This window comes from Haliotis asinina, chromosome 8 (genome assembly GCF_037392515.1).
Source record: "Haliotis asinina isolate JCU_RB_2024 chromosome 8, JCU_Hal_asi_v2, whole genome shotgun sequence".
Taxonomy (NCBI): domain Eukaryota; kingdom Metazoa; phylum Mollusca; class Gastropoda; order Lepetellida; family Haliotidae; genus Haliotis; species Haliotis asinina.
In genome coordinates this window covers 10970793-10994042 of record NC_090287.1, presented here as the reverse complement: position 1 = coordinate 10994042, position 23250 = coordinate 10970793, and the positions used below count along the sequence as shown (strand labels likewise).

The window sequence follows — 23250 nt, the reverse complement described above, 5'->3', positions numbered from 1 at the left end:
GAGAGAGTAGTTTAGAATAAAAACGTAACACCGTTGTTTATTTCTGCGCGCCTCGAGACAACACTTCATAAGTGTGTCAACAGTTTGCCACGTACAAGTGTAACCAGATTTTATGTATATATATGAGACAAATCATGATATGCCGACTCGATTTCTGTTTAATACAAGTATCAAATGGGCCTCACTGCAATATCCTCAAAATGTCAGTTTCAAATGAGTGTTGTCTCCAATTGATTACGTAGCCCCCTGGGACGTGACGCTTGTCAGTGACATCCCTGAGGAGAAACCCCGGAGCGACAGCTATATCAGAGCAACACGTGGACGTATTTCACACGCAGTGGTACTCGACAGAAATTAATCTGAAGGGATCCTCAAATGTGATTGTGGTTTAGCAAAAGCACAACAACATTCAATTTGACAAAAAGGCATATACAACTAGTTATGTGATTATTCAAGAATACAAGAAAACTAGGTTACATGTAGTATATATAGAGCTAAATGTTGTAACCACAATGCGACATATCTCTTTTATGCCTCCTTTTTTTCAAAATTTACCTTTCTCTGTTATTCATTTGACACTGACGTGAAATCTGATTGTTCGATCAGAGGGGGATATCGAAATGTGTTACCTCGAGCTCTCACTGACTAATCAGTATAAATAACTACAATAATATATAATATAATATAATATAATATAATATACCAACAATCAAATGTTCTCCCTTCAGACTTTCTCAAAAGGCCTCCATTGGCAACGTGAAATGTGTGTCTCGCAATAATCATAATGTATCAGTCATAATATACAAAAAAACATAAAACCCAAAATGACATAACTTCAGCACGGTGTAAGACCTTTAGAATTCCTTCATGTATAGGTCATGGGAACTAGGCAGAAATAAATAAGGTGGTTCACATCCAACTTAAAATAATGAAAATCACGGACGTAAAGCTTACTTGAAAAATGGCCGCGTGTGATTGATGCAGAGCTACTTTTTCAATGGAGCTACGTTTGACCAAAGTTATTGCCACGTCAATGATCTCTGAGCCCCACACGCCGGGGTGTGTTTTCCAAATAACACTATACAGCAACCGCGATCTCAATATTACGCCGTAATGAATTCATCCCTAAATCGATTACCGGGAATATATTTCCTGTGATGGCTACTGTCGGGCCTTTAATTGACTTACAGTTTATTGGTGATGCTGTGGCAGAATTAAGGCACGGAAATGAGAACCAATGACGACATACAAAGAGATGATGGTTAGAAATGCATACACAAAGAAGAGAATTAAGAGAATGCGTCCAAGACCATTAAGACCTGAACTGCTTTATATTGGATGTGTGGTGTAAATGAAAATTGTATTGTATTGATTGGTGATTATGGAAGGCATACAATAGCATGTCGCATTTGAGCGCTTGGTTAGACGTTGCATATGTGAAGCTCAAGTAATGCATAAGCTGGGATATAGGGAAGTGAACTAGATGATGTCGACACAACGGCTGCAGTGTAATCGGAACATGATGATGCAGAACGAAACCTTGTGCTATGTTTCAGGTAATGCGAAAAACTGTAGATGAATGGCTGTGAATAAAACTTGGACACAACTCAACCAGCCCGACACATATAAAGGACATAACTTAAAAGCTCGAAAGAATCCTTACTCGACACGAACTGAAAAACATCTATATAAGAACGAGCCTCGTGTCAAACACTGATGTGTCGACTACACAGTTGTCTCGGGTTCACCTTCCCGGCCTTCAGAATTTCTTCATTGCTGTCCATGAGTAATGAGATCTGTCAGTCTTAATGTGTCTCGAAGCCATTTGGGAATTACAAGTACCCAAATCAAGCATTAAAAGGCCTTACTACTCGAGCGTTTCAAAGCAATATATTTCCCGACGAGTAAATAAGGTGTATCTGTATATCATAGCATGCAGTTCATATGTTTTACAGGATTATCAGATTGGATACTGTATCCAGCAGATGATAGATGGGTAGCTTTTGCTGTCAGCATTGGTATTTACGGCCGATCATATCGACAGCAGCAAATAAGATAAATAATGACTATATGAATATGACGACCGGGTAATGGCTTTGGTGATATGATTAATGTACCTATCTACAGGAGCAATAAAACGACACCATCAACAACTAATGGGCATAGTACATCTACAGAAATATCTGGTCATATATAGATGTGTTATTGAAATATGCAGGAGATGGATAATGTGTGGACGAATGGGTAACGTACTGGCTATGCACATGAACATTGAGCAAGCGCCACCCACTATATAGTACGGAAACAGTACGTATTGTTGTACATACTCTCATAACCAAATTCCGCGTATTAAAATCTGTAACACACGTTACTCTGATTAAAACAAAAAAGACTACTTATACTGATCTTGTAACAATGTACTTGAAATCTGAGAAGCATACACAAAAACAGTGAATATCAGCAATGTCGGAATATGGTTACCATGACTACGAAATCAATCTGATTGTCACACAGTTAGCAAATACTGACTGTTGTGATTGTGTGGACCACCTCTGGCGACTACATCAGTATCTGAAGTCACGGATAGCATCTGCAAACAAACGTCGGTTGGAATCCTCTGTCATTCTTCATGGAGTGCCTGTGTCAGTCTATTTAGATTTTGAACAGGAGGATCTCTTGGTCAAATCTGGAACACGATAGTCCCAAAGATGTTCGATGAGGGTCATATCGGCGATCCTTGAGTGCGATGGTGATGTTTCGACTGTAGTGATCAGTGAATGGGCGGTGACAGGTCGAGAATGGTCATGCCTGGCCTTGTCATTCATACATTTCGGACGAGTGACAAGGAGATGACCACCAAAATGTGGCATTACGACCTTTGAGCGTCCAAGGTACTGTATTGGGATCCAACTCGCAGTCACATAAAACGCACCCCAAACCATCACTGATCCACCATCAGTTTCAGCTGCATGGACCAGTGAACCCTACAACTTGCAGCCTCCTAGTGGTCGTGGTGCAGAGCTTGGTTGTATGTGCAGTTCTGGGGCATAAGTCATGGAATTAAGTCTTGCAAGGCATGTATTTTATGCTCAAACAGTCACCGAAGCTGCGACAGGACATCCCTGCTCCATGCATGCCAATAACTTGTCATCGTGAATTTATTAAACGTTTACCTCTTGCCATTACAGTAATGGTAATTCGGTCCTATTGCAGTTTTCAAATCAGTTCTGAAAACTTTAGTGTACACACTGCAATTGTGGCGTTTATACTCCGGTATGCTTGGCTTCTTCGCAGCCCGTGAGCATGCGACCGATGGTTATATAATGTGATGATGATATATTTGCAGGGAGTGCTTAATTAATGCTCATAGTATACAGATGTAGAGACAAGACGCATTTCATTTGCTGTGAAGGTTTGATGCTCCAGTCAGTAGGATGACATACTTCGTGATGGGTCGTTAAGACAACGTATAGGGTCATAAGGACCACATCCTTGGTACAATGTCCTTAGGACGACAGATTATATGCATGATCATGAGGACCAGATACTTAGTACAATAGCGTTAGGCCGAAATACTATATATATGTTTATTAGGACCAGATGCATTGTACAATATCCTTAGGATGACATATGGGTCATTGGGACCAGATACTTCATACGGTATCTTTAGGACTATATACTACATATACATGGTCACCAGGGTCAGATACTTGGTGCAGATTCGTCAAGGACTCCTTTCAGAAAACAACCTTTACTTAGGTTAACCTTAACTCCCATTCTTCAACATTGCACTAAGGTAACCTTAGACACAGGTAACCTAAAACAGTGTTAAAGAATGGGAGTTAAGGTTAACCTTAGTAAAGGTTGCTTTCTGAAAGGAGCCCCAGGGCGATGCGCAGGATCATATGTTCCAGATGTTTGGTACAATGTCTTTATGACGACAGACTACATACAGGGTCATTAAGACGAGATATGTTATGAAGCTGCATATAAGGACCAACTACTTCGTACAGTATCTTTAGGACGGAATACTTTACACATGTCCACAAGGACCAGATGCTTCGCACATGGTAACTAGGACTACATACAGAGTGATAAGGACCAGATATCCTGTACAGGGGCTAAGAACTAGATAGCTGGTGGCAGGTTTTACGGACCAGATACTTCGCATAATGTCATACATGGTCATCGCAGATGCAGCACTACAGGGTCATATGGACTAGAAATTTGGTACAGGGTCATATGAACTAAAGAATTGGTACAGGACCATATGGACTAGAGACTTGGTACAGGGTCATATGAACTAAAGACTTAGTAAAGGGTCATATGGACTAGAGATTTAGTACAGGGTCATGTTGACGACCGACTTAATCTTACTGCATACACTATTATTAGGACCAGATGTTTAAACAGGGCATTAATGCAAGATACTGTTTCAGAAAATATCAGCGCTATGTATTTTGTACAGGGTCATTAGGACGAGATTGTTTGTACATGAGGGCGAGATACATTGTGTATGAGTCATTAAGACGAAATATTCTGTACTTGAGTCGTTAGGACAAGATATTTTATAAATGTGATTAGCACGAGATATTTTGTACAGTGTCATCAGGACCGGAGATTTAGCACAATGTCTTTGGGGCGACATGTTGTACAGAATCCTTAGGAGCATTTTCCTTGTAGAAGTCATCAGTGTAGGGATATTTTCAGACAATATAAGCGATATATACTTTAAACAAGACCGAGATACGATGGGCGGAGGTACTTTGGGGAGAGAGACTTTACAGAGGATCATTAACAGGGGATGCAAGCAGAGACAAGCAGGCAGACAGACAAATGAGCACGTATATATGTGTCCGGTCATGTGATAAAGACATGCTTTCACAGGTATAAGTGGATACTATAGATAGGGTTGTAAGGGTTGTAATGAATATATGCTGTGTATAGTGATAACTGGATACCGTAGATAGGGTTATCAGAAGATCCTATTTACAGGGTTGTAATAAATACATGTTGTGTGCAAGTCTATACTAGATACACAAGATAGTTAACCTTATCCACAGGTAATGGTATCGTTGATACAACATTTATCTATGTAGATACAGATCCATATGGAAAGTAGGGATTGACTGAGTTTAGTTGCACACCGCTTGTACCAATATTTCAGCAATATCAGAAATGGAATCGAACCCGGTGGCACGAACGAACACTTTAACCATTCTACATGCATAGAAGGTACTTACTATGCACAATGGAATACGACCAAAGTCAGGTACATAGTACGTGCAATAGTGTACGATCAAAGTCATATTTAGAACGTTACATCGACTGTGAAAGGTAGCACATGAGAATCATCCAATTATGTCTGACCGCTCGTTCCCATGCAATTACAATAAAGCCTCGTGGGAATGCGGGTTCTGTAACGTTCCGACACCCTTTCTTAACGAATCCAACATTCCCAGGCTTGGTAATACATCCATAACTCCATCCGCTGGATAACACGCATGTTCGAGAAGTCCGGAATGAGAGCGGCCTTTCTGAACGACTTGCATCCCTCCCGCCACTATGTGCAGTCTCGTGGTTATCCGCGTCTAGACATTTCATTGGGCAATATAAACGTACAATGAAACGACAAATTGTCTATCTAATGCATTGGAACTCGTACCAGAATCAAGACCAGGAACAATTGGCCTTTGCTTATTTTTAGGTACACTGTAGAAAAGCTTTACATCGACCAAAGGGTTTCAATCACGAGTGGGTCGCACCGATTCGTACTGACCAAATTCAGCGGAAATAAATGCATTTACAAATATTGTTGTCCATTCGCTCGCGACAGACAACAGGATAACATGTGATGAATGACACACAAGATTCACCAACCTTTCAAGGGAGACTATCTATGATAACTCAGGGCTAACTGACTTTTGTTACTTTCGCAATAGCAAGTAAATGAGTGAGAAAGTGAAGCTTAATGCTTCTGTGAGCAGTATACCTACACTGTCACTGAGGAGTCCTCAACAATGGAAACGGCGGTGACTTCAGGGTGGGTACGAACCACTTCAACCACAAGAAAATCCACCAACCCTTAAATCGTCCTATGGCTGTCTTTTGTTTGCTTCTTGAATACCACAGTCCATCTAAATGACTGCGGTCAGTTGATAATCAGGGCATGACAATCCAGTGACTGACATTAATTAATCGATCTACGACTGTCGATAGTAGAACTATAACACGGCATGTCCCCGATCTTCAGTGCAGTGAGTTTAACAATGAACAACCGTTTTCAGTGAGTGAGTGAGTGAGTTTAGTTTAGTTTTACGCTGATCCCAGCAATATTCCAGCCACATGGCGGCGGTCTGTAAATAATCGAGTCTGGATCAGACAATCCAGTGACTGACATTAATTAATCGATCTACGACTGTCGATAGTAGAACTATAACACGGCATGTCCCCCGATCTTCAGTGCAGTGAGTTTAACAATGAACAACCGTTTTCAGTGAGTGAGTGAGTGAGTTTAGTTTAGTTTTACGCCGATCCCAGCAATATTCCAGCCACATGGCGGCGGTCTGTAAATAATCGAGTCTGGATCAGACAATCCAGTGACTGACATTAATTAATCGATCTACGACTGTCGATAGTAGAACTATAACACGGCATGTCCCCGATCTTCAGTGCAGTGAGTTTAACAATGAACAACCGTTTTCAGTGAGTGAGTGAGTGAGTGAGTTTAGTTTTACGCCGATCCCAGCAATATTCCAGCCACATGGCGGCGGTCTGTAAATAATCGAGTCTGGATCAGACAATCCAGTGACTGACATTAATTAATCGATCTACGACTGTCGATAGTAGAACTATAACACGGCATGTCCCCGATCTTCAGTGCAGTGAGTTTAACAATGAACAACCGTTTTCAGTGAGTGAGTGAGTGAGTTTAGTTTAGTTTTACGCCGATCCCAGCAATATTCCAGCCACATGGCGGCGGTCTGTAAATAAGCGAGTCTGGATCAGACAATCCAGTGACTGACATTAATTAATCGATCTACGACTGTCGATAGTAGAACTATAACACGGCATGTCCCCGATCTTCAGTGCAGTGAGTTTAACAATGAACAACCGTTTTCAGTGAGTGAGTGAGTGAGTTTAGTTTAGTTTTACGCTGATCCCAGCAATATTCCAGCCACATGGCGGCGGTCTGTAAATAATCGAGTCTGGATCATACAATCCAGTGACTGACATTAATTAATCGATCTACGACTGTCGATAGTAGAACTATAACACGGCATGTCCCCGATCTTCAGTGCAGTGAGTTTAACAATGAACAACCGTTTTCAGTGAGTGAGTGAGTGAGTGAGTTTAGTTTAGTTTTACGCTGATCCCAGCAATATTCCAGCCACATGGCGGCGGTCTGTAAATAATCGAGTCTGGATCAGACAATCCAGTGATCAACAACATGAGCATCGACCTGTGCAGTTGGGAACCGATGACATGTGTCAACCAAGTCAGCGAGTCTGATCACCCAATCCCGTTAGTCGTCTCTTACAAGCATCGTTGACACGATGTATGTATGTGTGTATATATACGTTACCTATTCAGAATATAGACATCACGTATGCGCAATAAATGCATCAGGTATAGACAATATATGCAGCACGTATACACAGTCCTTATTCACGGATGTCCTCACAATACATACATAACGTATACATAGTATTCCATTACGTATACACAATGCATGCATATACTTCATGTATAAACAATATATACTTTACGTACATACAATATATACATCATAATATATGCATCACACAATACATACATTGTGGATACACAATATATACATGTACACCAGCATATAGCCTATACAAGACTTACGCACAATATATACATAATGTATTCCATTACGTATGCACAATACATACAAATGCTTCAAGTGTACACAATATATCCACCAGGTATACATAATATATACATCACGGGTACACAATGTATACAGTACGTATACACAATATATGCATCATGAACACACTATATACATCTCGTATACCCTATGGAAAACGTGGGATCAATATATACATAACGCATACACAGTATGTACATCACGTACACACTTTATATACATCTGCTCTTTTACCACCTATAACGCCCCATGATGGGTCTCAAGGAAACTGCAATTGTAAGTCCTGTATATGTTTTTTAAAGCTACGGGAAATCAGCTACAATTCTAAACACGATTTTACACCCACTACGCTGCTACATCCATCTTCAATACGGCACATCCACTTCTTCATATATTAGGTGGCCTCATTCTACTGACATTCCGCTAAGCGTTTCACTGTAATGCTTTAGATACCGTAATGTAATATACATTGCCTGTAGAGGCAGTCAACGATAGCATCAAGGAAATTTAATGATCGGGACACACTTTCATCATCTTTGACGGATAATCTCACGATCAATATGCTCAGGGAAAAACCATTAAATTGTTTCACATTTTCGTTCAGGGCGCTAAAACGTGATGCACCCGAACAATTTCGAACTATGTAAATTCTGAAACAGGAAGTCAGCGACTCGTGAAAGCTGACCATCCGTAAGTTTCTTTATTTCTTTTTTGATAGAAAAAATCTGTTATTGGATAAAAAGTACAGAAGACGGAATGCGTCATTACTATTGAAGGACGGTCGATTATATATTAGTCTGGAACACGAACCTCTACTGAGGCAAGGTGGTGATTACATGAAGCATGTTTGGTGATCGAAGTCTGTGACGTCAAATGCCTACACCTTCACAGCTCACTTTTTTAATTAACTATCAAACAATTTTAAAACATACACTTTGAAATTCATTTACGTGTATCTTAGAAAGCAATCTGAAGAAGCTAAAGCTTCAGAAAATGTTAAAAAGAAAAAATGCCTTGTTGACTTGTTGTAAGCCATGCAAAGAAACTGTAATACCGTCTCGTAAACTGATTTTAGGAAACACAATTACACTGCCGGCCTTTGAAATGAAGGTCTAGGTATAGTCACACAGTTAACGGATGATGTTTACTTAGATCTTCAGCTTCGAGATCCCGTCTGCCCAAGGCTGACATCAAAGCGTTAACGCTCAAGTCAAATGGTATCGAGAGACGATAATATGGCAAATAGGATTTTCCCAAGGCGAGGACGAAAAGGCTCTACTGCCACCTGCCAGGAATATTACCGCTATTTATGCAGCGGCTTTCCAAGAAACCTTCCGGTGAACATGGATTTCAGTGATAGTTAAACACTCGAATAACGTTCCTGATCTATATACTCTAAAAAAAGACATCTTGTCATATTTATTGACATAACAAACCTTCCAATATGGCAACCCAAATCTTTTAAGCACACTGTCCGATTTGTGTCAGAAAGTGATTAGGCGAACCCTAAGAATGTTGAATATGAAATACGGTCGATAGAATGGGCCAGGAGGAGAAGAAGAACAAACAGAAGTGAGATTTTCTAAACAGTAAATGCTCTGAACCATAAAGAAATCTCACTGAACGTGTTCAAACTCACCTTTTGAACATAATCATTCCTGTGTCGTCCAAATCATGTTCTATAGCTTTCCAGCTCTTCCGGACGAGATCCACTTCTTCATTAGTGAGGTAATTGTCAATTTCATTTTGTTCTTTCTTCTCATTGCTGGATGTGCTGCACCCCATGATACGCCCAGCGTCTCGCCGACTTCAGCGCGAACAGTAGTCAGTGGGATTGATTGTTGTGCTGCGAGTATATTCCTAGCAAGTTACCTGCCAACGCAAAAGAATCCGTCATTATACCTCCATATCAAAGAACCTGTGGTTTCCACGTTTCATGTGTAGCGCCTAGCTCTAATAAGTGGACGTCACTGCCGCCACGGGCTCTCCGAGCGTTAAAATAAGCCTTGAGTTTATACAACAATCAGCTTTTGAGTTATACACACACTGGGATGTCCCGCCTTGAAATGTATCCACTCCTGGTTAAACAATCGCTACAACATTTAATTGTACACTAACTTGAGAGAGACAGAAGCGTTCAGTATTAAAGGAACAGCGCTATCGCAGCAGTACTGAACTGGCTTGTTCCTCGTCTCCACACCATAGTACTACACACGCGCTGACCAACCAGGTCTCTCGTACGCCCTTGATTAACGTCCTCGGCTAAATCGGCTGATCCTTTTCATCGCAATTTCGCTATTTGTCGCCGGGATCCCTGCCATTTGACGGTGTTTCTTTATGAATTAAAACCTTGTTAATCCACCAGTACTGTACTATCTGGCGCGAAAACGAGCCCCAATTTAGGAGAGTGGCCAGAGTCGATTGTAGCTTCTCTCTCTTCTAACAAGCATTTGATGTCTGAGAATGAGCTTTCTGCAGCGCTTCTCGCCGAAGGGATAGTCTCAAACCATGGAACAGCAAATTAAGCATATGGTCAGGTCAGCTTTGAATTTCATCAGTTTTTTGTTTGGGTCATAGTTCCCTGGTGGAAATTATTTTTTCGATTTGCTTGCCTGCATCTTCAAAAGAAGATTCATTGATTTGCATCTGCTTCACTGATATACCCAATACTACTCCAGTTACAAGTTGAATTTAAACAGGTTTTGCATTTAATTCTGCTGGAGGAAATTCATTCTTATGAAAATCCAGGCTACCTAAGCACGTTCTTTAACTAATTACAATCTGGAGGTTACACTGGCCAGTAAAGCCGAACGTCGGTGTGTTGCATATGTAAACATATTGCTGTTTAAATGTGTATAGTATATATGAAATTAAATAAGTAATATAAGCGGTTTACTATTATTGTGCTTATGCTCTTTTGTGGTATTTACAATACTTTAGATTTTAATGTCAGAGTGAGTGAGTGAGTGAGTGAGTGGGTATTATACCGAGCAACATAAATAAAATTTGCCTTTGGAATGGGCTTCCTATATCATACCCATGTTGAACCAGGGCAGTCGGCGTGACGAGCAAAATCTTATATACATATATCGGTAATATCCCAAATTATCCCTAGGAGAGTCTATGCATTCCCATTAACCCTTTACGTTCCCTCAGCGTTAAACAACACTCGTACACTCTATGAAAGTCACTCTCCAGCCCATCACACCACAACGTAAAACCATCTCTTTAACCAATCATATATCAATTATACTAGATAAGATGATATATGCTATAATGCCAGATGTAGATTCAAATTTCTCCTACAAATGAAAGTCAATTGACCTGTGCATATTCTGCTATGCCTCAGCACAATATTAACCGGGAAGCCATTTTATATTTCCGTTTGATTTTGAGTCATACTTTCATGTTCACAAAGCAGCCCCCGTTAGCATTTACACATGAGGAAGTGTTTCGTGGCCAACGTAAATCATGACCATACGCACTGTCCTCATAATGCTGTCCCATGCTGAATGTGTGAAATATCCCATGTGATGACGTGTGGTATCCCGTGTAAGGATATGATATGGAATATCCCTTGTGGTCGCGTACGATGTCCCGTGTGTTGATGTGAGATAGCCTGTGCCATGAAGTGAGACAAACTATGTGGTGATGTGCGATGTCCCGTGAGATGATAATAAATGTCCCGTATATTGATGTGAGGTATCCCGTATGATGATGTGAGATTCACCGTGTGATAATGTGAGATATCCAATGTGATGATGTGAGATATTCCGTGTGTTGATGTGAGATATCACTTGCAATGATGCGCGATACCTTGTATGATGAAGTGAGATATCCGATGTAATGATGTGAGATATTCCGTGTGTTGGTGTTAGATATCATGTGTGCCCAAGTGAGATATCCCGTGTGATGATGTGAGACAAACTATGTGATGATATGAGATATCCCTGTGATGATGTGGGATATCCCATGTAATGATGCGAGATATCCCGTGTGTTGACGTGAATTATTCCGTATGACGAATTGAGATATTCCTTGCAATGATTCGAGATACCCTGTGTGATGGAGTGAGATATCCCGTGTAATGATGTGAGATATCTCATGTAATGATGTGAGATATCCCATGTGATAATGTGAGAAAAGCCATGTAATGATGTGGGATATCCCGTGTGATGATGTGAGATATCTCATGTAACGATGTGAGATATCCCATGTGATAATGTGAGACAAACCATGTAATGGAGTGAGATATGTCGTATGATGAAAGGAGATATCTGAATGGTGATGAAGTGAGATATCACACGTGATGAGGTAAGACATACTGTGTGATAATATGAGATGTTACAAATGATAACGTGATATATCCCGTGTGCTTATATGCGATGATGTGAGATGTCTCATGTGCTGTTGTCAGTTTACCCTGAAGTGACCTGAAACAAAATTCTTTCAGTTTACTGAGTTTTATGCCGAGGAACAGAAGTTACATGTCAGTACGTCACCATGATGAGGAGTGAAAATCTGCGGATACTCGACTAACGCAATAAATAGTTGACAGGCAATGTGTTACTCAGTGTTAAGCACACGTTAACACACGTTCCTTCATTAACATTGGATCATCATTTTAATGATTCCTAAACACATGGTCATGAGTCAGCATCGTACGAGCGAATCTACTTTAAGCAAAGATTTAGGAGAAATATGGAACGAGTTTGTTGCTTTCATTCATCGGTAAAGCGACTAGTTCACCCGAGCGCATTTGACAATAAACAACGCGTAACACATGCAAGGCAGTATTACTACGAGAATTTAATCTAGTACACGGATGATTGATTTTATACAGTCCTGTATGGGATATCCCCACACATGAAGCTGACTCACACACAACTCAAACAATTAAGATTTTCATCAATACCAGGAGGGGCTTTCTCCACGAATGTCTTGAGAAGGATGGATTTCTTCCAGCAATATAATCATCTGATCACGTATCTCCAACCTTATTGTGATCTACTGGACATATTAGTCTCTGTCCAGCACTTACGGTGGAATGTGTGTATATTTCCGTTGACTTGTGAATAGCCTGTTGTTGTTGAAACCGGGTGCTGTCTTGCCAAAAGACTGATCGCGTTTAGACGTGGTGCTTTCAGCTTTATGAAAAACAAGGTAGTTCCAATGGGTCAAGCATTTAAGCACATGTGATACATTTTGAGGCGTATTCGCATGTGCGTTTAGTGTCTGTATGCGATATTACATACATACATACATACACACACACACACACACACACATACATACATACATTTACATACATACATACATACATACATACATACATACACACACACACACACACACACACACACACACACACACACACACACACACACACACACACACACACATACATACATACATACATACATACATACATACATACATACATACATACATACAGATTACTTCCCTGATTAAGTGTCCTTTTTCGCAATTATTGCTTGAGGTAATATCATACCGAAACTTAACTATAAAATAATATTTACATGTTCTGCGTTGAACAAATATATACCTGTGTATATGCATGAATTATACAACTGCTACAAACATTAATTAGAAAACATGTACAGTCAAAACAGTCACATCCGCTCCTGGTTGAAAATACAATCAGTCCTGATAACAAAACTTAAAATACTCTCGTAAAACACATGAGAACTGCAAACAGGATGTTACACATAAAAATCTCTTATCCGTTACCTAGATACAGATGGAAAAGATGAGACAACAGATATAAATGTATATTTACCGTTTTACTGTTATTCTACAAATACGTGTATCTGTAACAATGAACCTTCGCGCATTCAATAAAAAGGAATGGCGGACATTCATGTCAGAAGAACAGGTTATGAGAATTCCTGTTACAAGCAGTGGTGTCCGGTATGATCGCTGTACGTACACATTTGAATTGTTTCAGCATAACAAATACAGTAAATACTGTTTTATGCCGCAGTTAACAACATTCCAGCTGTATCATGATGGCCAGTGATGTCCGTCCCCACAACAGAAAATTAAGCTTTCACTAAAACAGCAATCCATAATATCTTGATATCTCTTCAAAGTAAACGTACCCCGAGTTATCAGTGTTGTAACGGTTAACTGGTTGCAGCTAAGGTTAATGTATATTTCAGGAGCATGAACGAGTCTTAGTAATGCATACATAGGCACACACACACACACACACACACATGACTATCCACTACCCTCTGTTTACATCGCTGTAAAGGCCATTCACACAGCTGTGAAATGGTGATTCTTTTCCAGTGCCTAAGTTTGGTCGTTAGTCAAGAAACGCTCTCCTCTCAACAGCCAGTTTTGGATGTAATTACCACGCACGTCGCTCGCCTAAATTAGGCAGTGTGTTGGAGACACTGCCACCGAAACAACAATTACAGCTGCCAACAATATCACACAATCATAGCATAGGAAATTCCAATAGTAACAGAAACTCATTTCTCAAATCTTTTCTTGAGCTCGTTGCTCCCTAACACAAGTGGTGACGGGTAGATACGCGCATCCATTGCTTTCGGGCAGAAGTCTTGTTAAGGGCTTTATTGTCAACCGGAAATTACACGCTTTTGGAATTGGTTTCGTAAAGCCAAATCACATTTAACCATTGCCTCAGAGAAAGAGTATAACGTTCATCATAAATTATGTGAAAATTTGCCGTGAGCAACTATACCTATTGAAAGCACTCCAACCGTTTGAAGAATCGGTTGACGATAACTTGAACACAATCATGCACGTCTTCGACAATTTTGGGGTCATAATTGGTCAGAAATCGTAATCTGAAAGGGCAAATAAAAGAAAACAATGCGCCACGTAGCGCAGGCAAGTGATTCCCTCTGATGGCGCTAATTGTATTACCTTTCCAAGGAAGGCCAATATATTTCTGTTAGTCGAGGGGCCATCTCAAAATACAATTCATGCAGTTTTCCTTCCTGCAGTCGGTATCACAGTCCTCGAACCTCTTGAGGTAAAAACATACGCGCTTCAACTTTTTGAAGAAGTTCCATAGTCTTCGATTACCATTCTCATCTATCTGTGACTGTGGGAGAGAGGGAGATTGAGTTCAAATTTAAAATCACATCGGCAGTATTTGAGCCATATCAAAGTATAGAAAGACTGTCATCGAAGGACAGTAAAACCGATTAGAGTATCGCAGTTATTTAGAAGTAAGTACCTATCTCTAAAAGTGGATTTTAAATACGGACAAGACAGTACAAAATTGGGCTACAGATCGCCGCCAACTAAACATTAATCAGCGAAGAGAGAGAGGGAGAGATAGAAAGAGAGAGAGTTTGTAAGATAGCTAGACGCGATCGTTATTTGAAGTACTAAATTGATAAAATGATTAAGGTCGGTGAAATATTTATCCGTTAAGTTGATCCATTCTTAAGAGGCATTGGCAAGAGTAACGACGGATAGTTGAGGGAGGCGATACAATATGGATGTCAACTCTTCCCATAGATATCCACGACCGTTGTACCACGCTTGACAAATGTGATCCTGAAGAATATCATCAAATGTCATCCACTGGATTTGGATACATAGATCAAATGGATACATTTCATCATATTGGTTTGAGATGCATCCCATTTCCTATATTAGCAAACTTGGTCGTGGTGTCTGTGCAATCCACGAGGGATCAAGTGACAGTTATTCCTGTATGTAGAGTGTTCCTTAAAATACTTTGGCGGGGTAGCTGCGGATGAAGATAAGTGATCATTCACTCTACGAAATGGATGACCATGAAAGGGATGACTTAAAGAGCTTTGGGGTGTTTATTGACGAGTCAGGGTTATGTTTGTGACATGCCAAGGATGACACATGTTGCAGGGGAAGCCAACCAGTTTGGGGAAACCCAAGTGTAGGGTTTATTAACAGTAATCTTTGATTGGAACCATAAAGCAGATTGACACTATTGTACCTTTGTCTCAGACTTCAACGTTGTTCTGTTTTGCAATGTGATGTTCTTTGCCACAACAGATAGACATTATTTCAAATGCATAAATCGTCAAAATGAGAGGATTGATTAAGATAATTTCATAATTTTCAGCGATAGTGAGAAAAATAACAAGAAAACATTTTGTTAATTACACGGTAATTCACCCAAAAGGACAATTCTATAGAAGATTCACCCCTCATGACCATGAATCAATGAATCACTATCAATGACTGAATCCGACGAGTATAGAGTTCATTCTGGTCCATTTACGCAGATGAATTGTATGGGGATCATGCTGAAGAGCATGTGCAAATAGCGTGCATGTGAACAACTGCGTTTTGGAGTAAAGTTTTGTGTTAAGAATTCGCCAATTTTCAATATTTCATACTATTTATTGAACTCATAACAATAATCCTTTCAGCGTTTCGAATTTGTTGTACAATACATTCAGTTCATGTGTAAACAGTGCCCTTAAACAATATGGAATATTTTGCAAAATTTAGCTTAGAACAGTTGTCTGAAGTAATTAAGTGACAATATTTACACAAGTGAGTCTCAACCTTTGATGGGAAGTATATCATTGGTGAAATGTTGAACTTACTTACTGTGAATCCAGACAAACAGGCCTTCTTCTTTTGTAAGGCAATTTGCGACGTCCTAGCAACTCAAACTCTTAAATAAACACCTTGCGATGTATCGCACTACTCAACATGTGACTCTTCTCAACCCGACACAGCTTTGGACAGTGATTCATATGTTCGCCAGATCTTTTGGTTTGTTTGGTAGGCATTCACACCTGCAAAAGGTGTGGCATGGAAAGCTTGCCCAGGGATATGGAACTTGCATTTTTAGCACCTTATCATGGGGGGACGTCACACTATTGTTCTTTAGTCAAATAAACATTGGCAAGGACATAATGGAAACAAGTGGACAAATGATTTACATGCATGCACCAAAACATTCTTGATTTCTTAAAACAATAGTAAAAGTATAACAATTAATATCACAAGATACGACAATACTGGTAACAAGCATGCATTCAGATTCTCAAGTCTGTGTATTTTACACCTATAGATTGGATACTCGTTTCTCTGTCAACAGTGAGAGTTCGGTTTTTTGTGTACACAACTTTGAAAAAACAAGACAAATATGCTCGTTCCTGTGTCTAGTCCTACCCACTCCATGAGACAACCCGCCACCTAATCCACAGAAATACATACAAGTATGCATGTCGTCAGCCCGTGGTTGAAATACCACATGTTCCGAACTGAGAGAGTGAGTGACTATAGTTTTATTTCAGCAACATCAGGAGGATGGTCATCAGACCTGAATTTCACACATTGTATCATGTGGAGAATAAAACCGGGTCCTCGGTTTGACAAGTGAAGGCTGCAACCGCTAGGCTACCCTTCGCCTTGTCCAAGTCCTTGTCCATGATTGCCGCAATATGATGCATATGAGCATGGTGTATTCGTGAGTGGGCATTGGGCATGGTTTTACGACGCTTTTAGTCATATTTCAGCAATAAAATGGCGCGGGATACCAGAATAGGTTAAAAATTTGCCGTGACAAATGGTGTAAGAAATCCCCTCTGAACCAGCACAATATAACCCAGACAAGTCTAAAATTTTGATATTTTGTATTGGGCAGCAAACAAAAGCAAGATACAAATATACACAATAGAGGTTCCATGTACAATGCAACTGAGTCAAATCTCAAGTGATAGGTCACAAATATAGTGTCAACTCACCAGAGTCTTTGTTTGAGAGTGAGAAACAGTTACAGTGAATGTAACACCTGAGCGGTCAGGCAGCGGTTATGTATGTCAAGCGTTGATGTAGAGGCAATTAACCGAATGATGTACTACAGTTAATCCGTGTGTGTGTCCGTGTCGTCAACCAGCCTTTATATACCAAGTCACTGATTAATGAACATTCTAGCACAATACGACCGTCTCCATTAACTTAGAACATTCTCGTCGTCTCCGGGGAGTACGCACAACTAATTAAAACGCATACTCAAAGGGAGGTAACTCTAGAGAACTACCCTAAAGGCCTGTGTCGCTAAAGTACTAACATTTATGATACGAAGTGTGATCCATAATAACTATCACTCAAAAACTCTAAACATCGTGACCCAATAGTAATTATTACTCCATCAATAACACACTTCACAGAAAATACACTCTCGTAACAGAATCGAACCGGGAACTCAGAGTAACAAGCGAAGGCTTTAATCACAGGGTACTTACAGCATTGTCCACCATAACTGCCGTGATAGAATAGTGTGACTTTTCAGCAATATCACCCCGGGGAACATATTGTACCCATGTGGGGAATCGAACCTTACTTTCGTCTTGACGAGCGGACGCTAAACCACTTGTTTAACCGGATAGTGTGGATCGGTTGGTTGCCAGTGAGTGAGTCAGTACGACGTTAATCTTTGCTCATGCGTTCAATCACTGGTTTGGTCCGGACAATTTACAAACCGCTGTGACAATGCTGTTGATTCCAGCAGGTAGAACATTAAGTCACTCAACTAAAAATCGCAGGCGCGATGTTCTGTGATATATATATATATATATATTCTCCAATATATGTATGTATATATAATGCACCACCTTATATACTGGTACCTTCTCGAGAACACGAGCAGCTCTACAGCAGAAAATAACCACATCTCATAAATGAATTAATGCTACAAGAATAGCTAGAACTAATGTCTCGGGCATCGCGGCGTGCGTGCACATTTCGAAAGCTAATATATTGGTCTTATGCAATTATTTATATATATGATACATGTTCACTGGTTTGATGGGAGCGGCTCGCTGTTGAAAAAATGACAAATGAGTGAAGGGGATCGTCCGCATTTTTCACAGGGAAGACAATACTACGTACGAATAAAATGGCTGAAGACATGAGTATACAGTGTACAGACTACTAATAGGAAGTCATGGAACAGGTCATGTTTCATAATCTTTCCGATTATAATCAAATCGCATTAGTAGTAATAAGAACTTTCACGATTTTCTTTATACAGTCAACAGAAATAATACTGCGATTGTATCGTTGACATGTAACTCTAACATTTGTAATTATGTAACTGTGGTAATTGCATTATTGTAACTGCGAGATGGTGGTATTACCAATATACTCGGACTCTTGATATGAGAGATCAGCTAACAATAAATACATATAGGAATATATACTCGCGACAGGTGTCTGTGCAAATCTCCGTGTTTGCTTGTTTGTGAGTGTGTGTGTGAGAGAGAGAGAGAGAGAGAGAGAGTGTGTGTGTGTGTGTGTCTGTGTGTGTGCTTGTGTCTGTGTGTGTTTACACCTTGTTGTCATTCTACTATATCTACATACGAGACGCTTGCGCCATTCTCATTCTATATAAACCAGACCACTAAATATGACGGTTATTACATTCCAGTTTATGAACAATATCGTGCTACAAACATATCTACATAGGTCCGTAATGAATACTTACGTAGTTCTCCATCAGAATCCACTAACTGCATCCACAGAAACATCACCTACAGCACCTGTGTTCAATCCGTCTGTCATAGCTTACACTGACTTGATACCGCTCTTGACTGAGTGGAAGGTTTCACCGATGCCCGGATGACGATGTTACATCTCACAGTAACAAGAGGAACAATACTGACGTGTGCAGCCTCCCTGTGCGGTGCTTCGAAGACGTGTTAGACACGAAGTCACACTGCCTATAACTTACAGTTATTGCCACGTATACTTGACGTCTAATGCTTTTGTTAACTGGACTATTGTTGAGGCTGGGAACACTGAAGTGTCAGAGGAACATTGTATGTTTGACAGATAGACCAATACAAATGACGTAGATTGAACGTAACCTGATACGGTGTGACTCTCAGGGAATATTGAATTTACTGTAAGGAATGATTTCATATGACACGACAACAGATCTCATACCGGGTCCTTCTATTGTATAAACCGTAACATAACACGTATCCGGAATCTCTAATCTATCCATACTCATATTTAAGACGTCACCAACAGCAATTACAGTCCAGCACCAAACATAAAAATCCGTCAAAACTTTCTTCATGATTTCGAAGCTTGACACAGATCAATATTGTGATTTGACATCATTGTTCGCAGTATATTTTCCTTCATTTGGGATATTCGGTATCACCAGTACACAAGTTTCCTTATTGATAATTACCGATAACATATTTGAAGATTTCCTCACAATACAGTGAGGAAATTGTCTTACAAGGTTCTGCAACAGAGTAAAATCAAATCAACAAAAAAACCACCAAGATCTATCTAAGAATCAGTTGTGTTCAAGACAGTGAAATCACAATGGTTGTTCCTTCTCTCCCAACCCATCCATCCTGGCTATAACGATAACATGATTGCATTGTAGACCAGACAATCCTGAGTATGACAGTCCATGACAAGCATGGTTCGACTGACCAGCCTTGTGTCAGTTTTCCTGTGTTGACACGGCGCGTTTCAACTGCCAGCCAGTAGGTAATCCATGATTGTGCTTCAGAGACATGGGTGAACTCCATACCCTATCATGATAATTGCTATCTGACAGCCAAGACGTCCGGAAGGCTAATTCAAGCTCTGTGCAAACGCTGCTCTGAGTTCTTTGTTGGAATGAAGTCATGTTCCTGTCGTGATAAAATCTACAACAGAGGAATCATTGCTCTAACTCTTGTGTATATTTGTCGAGACAGATGGACACTTTTCTTTGTCAATAGCATGTCCATTTCAGCAATCAATATGCAGAGCAACGGGAATAACCATGCCTAGACCATCCCCTGGGTGTTCACCCCCTGTGCATAGCTCACGGTAAAGTTAAAGCACTAACGGGGCATCTCTCTCTCTCTCTCTCTCTCTCTCTCTCTCTCTCTCTCTCTCTCTCTCTCTCTCTCTCTCTCTCTCTCTCTCTCTCTCTCTCTCTCTCTCTCTCTCTCTCTCATATCCCTCAGGGAATTGTTAACATCATACAATACAAACTCTAGTCTAGTATCTTTATACCATATCAAAATTATTAGGAGACATACAAGTGATTTAATTGAAAAGTACGAAACAAACACGTTCCAAGAAATAATACATCCTTTGAGAAAAAGAAAAGATAAAATTATTAATCGTACAAAAAATTGGTTGAAGTCGTGAGTACTCAACCCGGTGCATTGGTGGCATTTTTTCAAAGTGGAATTATTAGCGTAAGCAATCAAAATATAAACGCAGGCTGCATGTTCACGGTGTTGCCTGTTGAATCTTAAAGGCACATTGTCACACGTTTCTCACACTATTTTGGCTTATGTTATATATTTCGGGGAATATGCACTCACTTTTGCTTCCTATTGATACCATAAAAGACTTACTATCCCTTGCCACCTGTTTGAAATAGATGAATGAAACCTCGAGGCGAACAGCTTCCAAACAGAGAACACTTGCCATGAAAGGAATGGGAAAAATGCTCAGTATATCGAAAACTGTAGCATGCGGTGTTCTCGGTGTTTATCAAACTGGTTTCAACCCCATCTTGTAGATGAGATATTCGTAAAGAGCATAACTCTATGGGGTGCGCTTAAAATAATGTTCGGCCAGTAGAGGGTACGAGAGTTGGTGTAATGTTTAATTTGAATTATAATCTAGATAAGTGATCTTTGTAGTTGAAAGTAGAAGGTTATGATACAGGGTACGTACAGACATACATTATTAAATCGGAATATAACCATACGAGGCCAAGAGACAATCAACAATTTATATCGAAATACCAGGCTTAGCTAGCGTTGCATCAAAAATTGAAACCGAAGAAGAAATCTTCGCTCTCTACACTGAAAGAGCAACAAACATGTCCACGACTGGGGCCGACCTTGAACTGTGAACACTATGGGAAATCACTCTATTCTCCGAGCTGCTTGGGCGCGCCACTAAATATATAGCCAGCAACAGCTGACGGTATTCTTTGAATGTTTATTTCACTTCCAAATATATCCGTGGCAAAAATACTGAATATCCTCTGCCACATTACCACGTAAGACCAAAACTAGACACAGGACTCGAAAGGTTACAGGATGCATCCAGGTTACCACACAGCATAACTACTGAAAGCAGGTATATCACAAACAGTCGATTATGTTAAGGTAAGAGCGCGAGGACAAGAACCTTGCTCCCCGTCTCGGGTTTTCACTACATCACCGATTAGATAGATACCAGGGGTCCGAGTTCTCTAATCTATTTAAGCATCGGTCAACATTTATAGAACTTAGGCACCTAACATGTACAAACAACATTGTTTTGACAACTCCTTCTTAAACAAGGATAATCAGTGCATCTTGGAGTAGCTGTGAGATGAGGTGCGTGTATGTAGTTTCCCCGCGTGAAATGGATTCCCTGAACCATCCACATTGCACCTCACTGTGTCCTCACTGTGTGGATTATGGTGCTTGTAGTTCATATGCAAATATCGGAGCACTGGATACTCCATATTAAATTACGTCATATCATTGTTTCAATCTGTTCTATTATTATAGCGAAACGTTACAAAGTCATATACGCACTCAATGTATAAAGCATTGAAAATTATACTAAAGAATACGTAAAGCACTAATTCATAAATATATCTGACTACTAGCCTTGTGCCCGAGAATGCTAGTCTTGAAACTAGTCCTCTTGACCGAGACCGAGAAGAATACGGAGTACATTTATTCGTGGTCGGTGCTATAGATAATTATTATAAAATTCCGCTGATTACACAATAGGTCATCCATACAATAGTGTCTGCATTGCTAAGTGCTATATACCCAGTCAGTAACTTCAAGGAAATTCGAACTGTACGCAATCGACTGAGAGTTAATAATTTAAGAGGACCGCATACGGGAAAAGTTCAAGACTGAACTTGCACAGCGTCAAAGAACCAGGAAAAGTACCTCCTTGACGTCAAAGTTTCACAGAAGAATCGTTGTTCCTTCCTGACCGTACAGATGGGGCATGTTTGGAGAGATGGCATTTGCTATGCCAAAGAACCACGGTATCGGCCAATGTGGTGATCGGTTTGGACTGGCAGTCAAACCATCTATTGAGAATTATGAGATTATGTTTCCAGATTTGCCACAACATTGCTCGAGGGTTCTCAAATGTGGTAAGCAGCTGATGCCTCACATCACTTATGGTTTCTTTCCCACCATAACCTCTGTGATAAAACTGGAACAAAGTTCAAAGCGAGATTAAACCCAACTCAATCACTTATACACTTGATGGTCGACTCACTGGAAGTCTGTCGTCACCTTGAGTGTCAACGAGTCTCGTTGGACAAAGCGTTTTTGACAGGAACCCGGTCAAGTGCTAGG

The 23250-nt window shown here is 40.2% G+C and overlaps 1 protein-coding gene across 4 annotated transcripts in view; it reads right to left on the bottom strand.

Annotated features, from left to right (window-relative positions):
* LOC137293784 (neuroglobin-like) overlaps positions 1 to 19431 on the bottom strand; it is a 71791-nt gene extending 52360 nt beyond the window's left edge. The window contains exons 1-2 of one of the 4 annotated variants that reach the window (XM_067824521.1): positions 19389 to 19431; positions 9537 to 9769 (exon numbers count right to left, since the gene is read on the bottom strand). In XM_067824521.1, the coding sequence (XP_067680622.1) occupies positions 9537 to 9682 (146 nt within the window). In that variant the 5' untranslated portion in view covers positions 9683 to 9769; positions 19389 to 19431. Of the gene's footprint in view, positions 1 to 9536; positions 10400 to 19388 lie in introns of those variants that run through there. The other 3 variants (XM_067824519.1, XM_067824520.1, XR_010957495.1) reach the window with 3 other exon arrangements.
* Positions 19432 to 23250: the final 3819 nt, after the last annotated feature.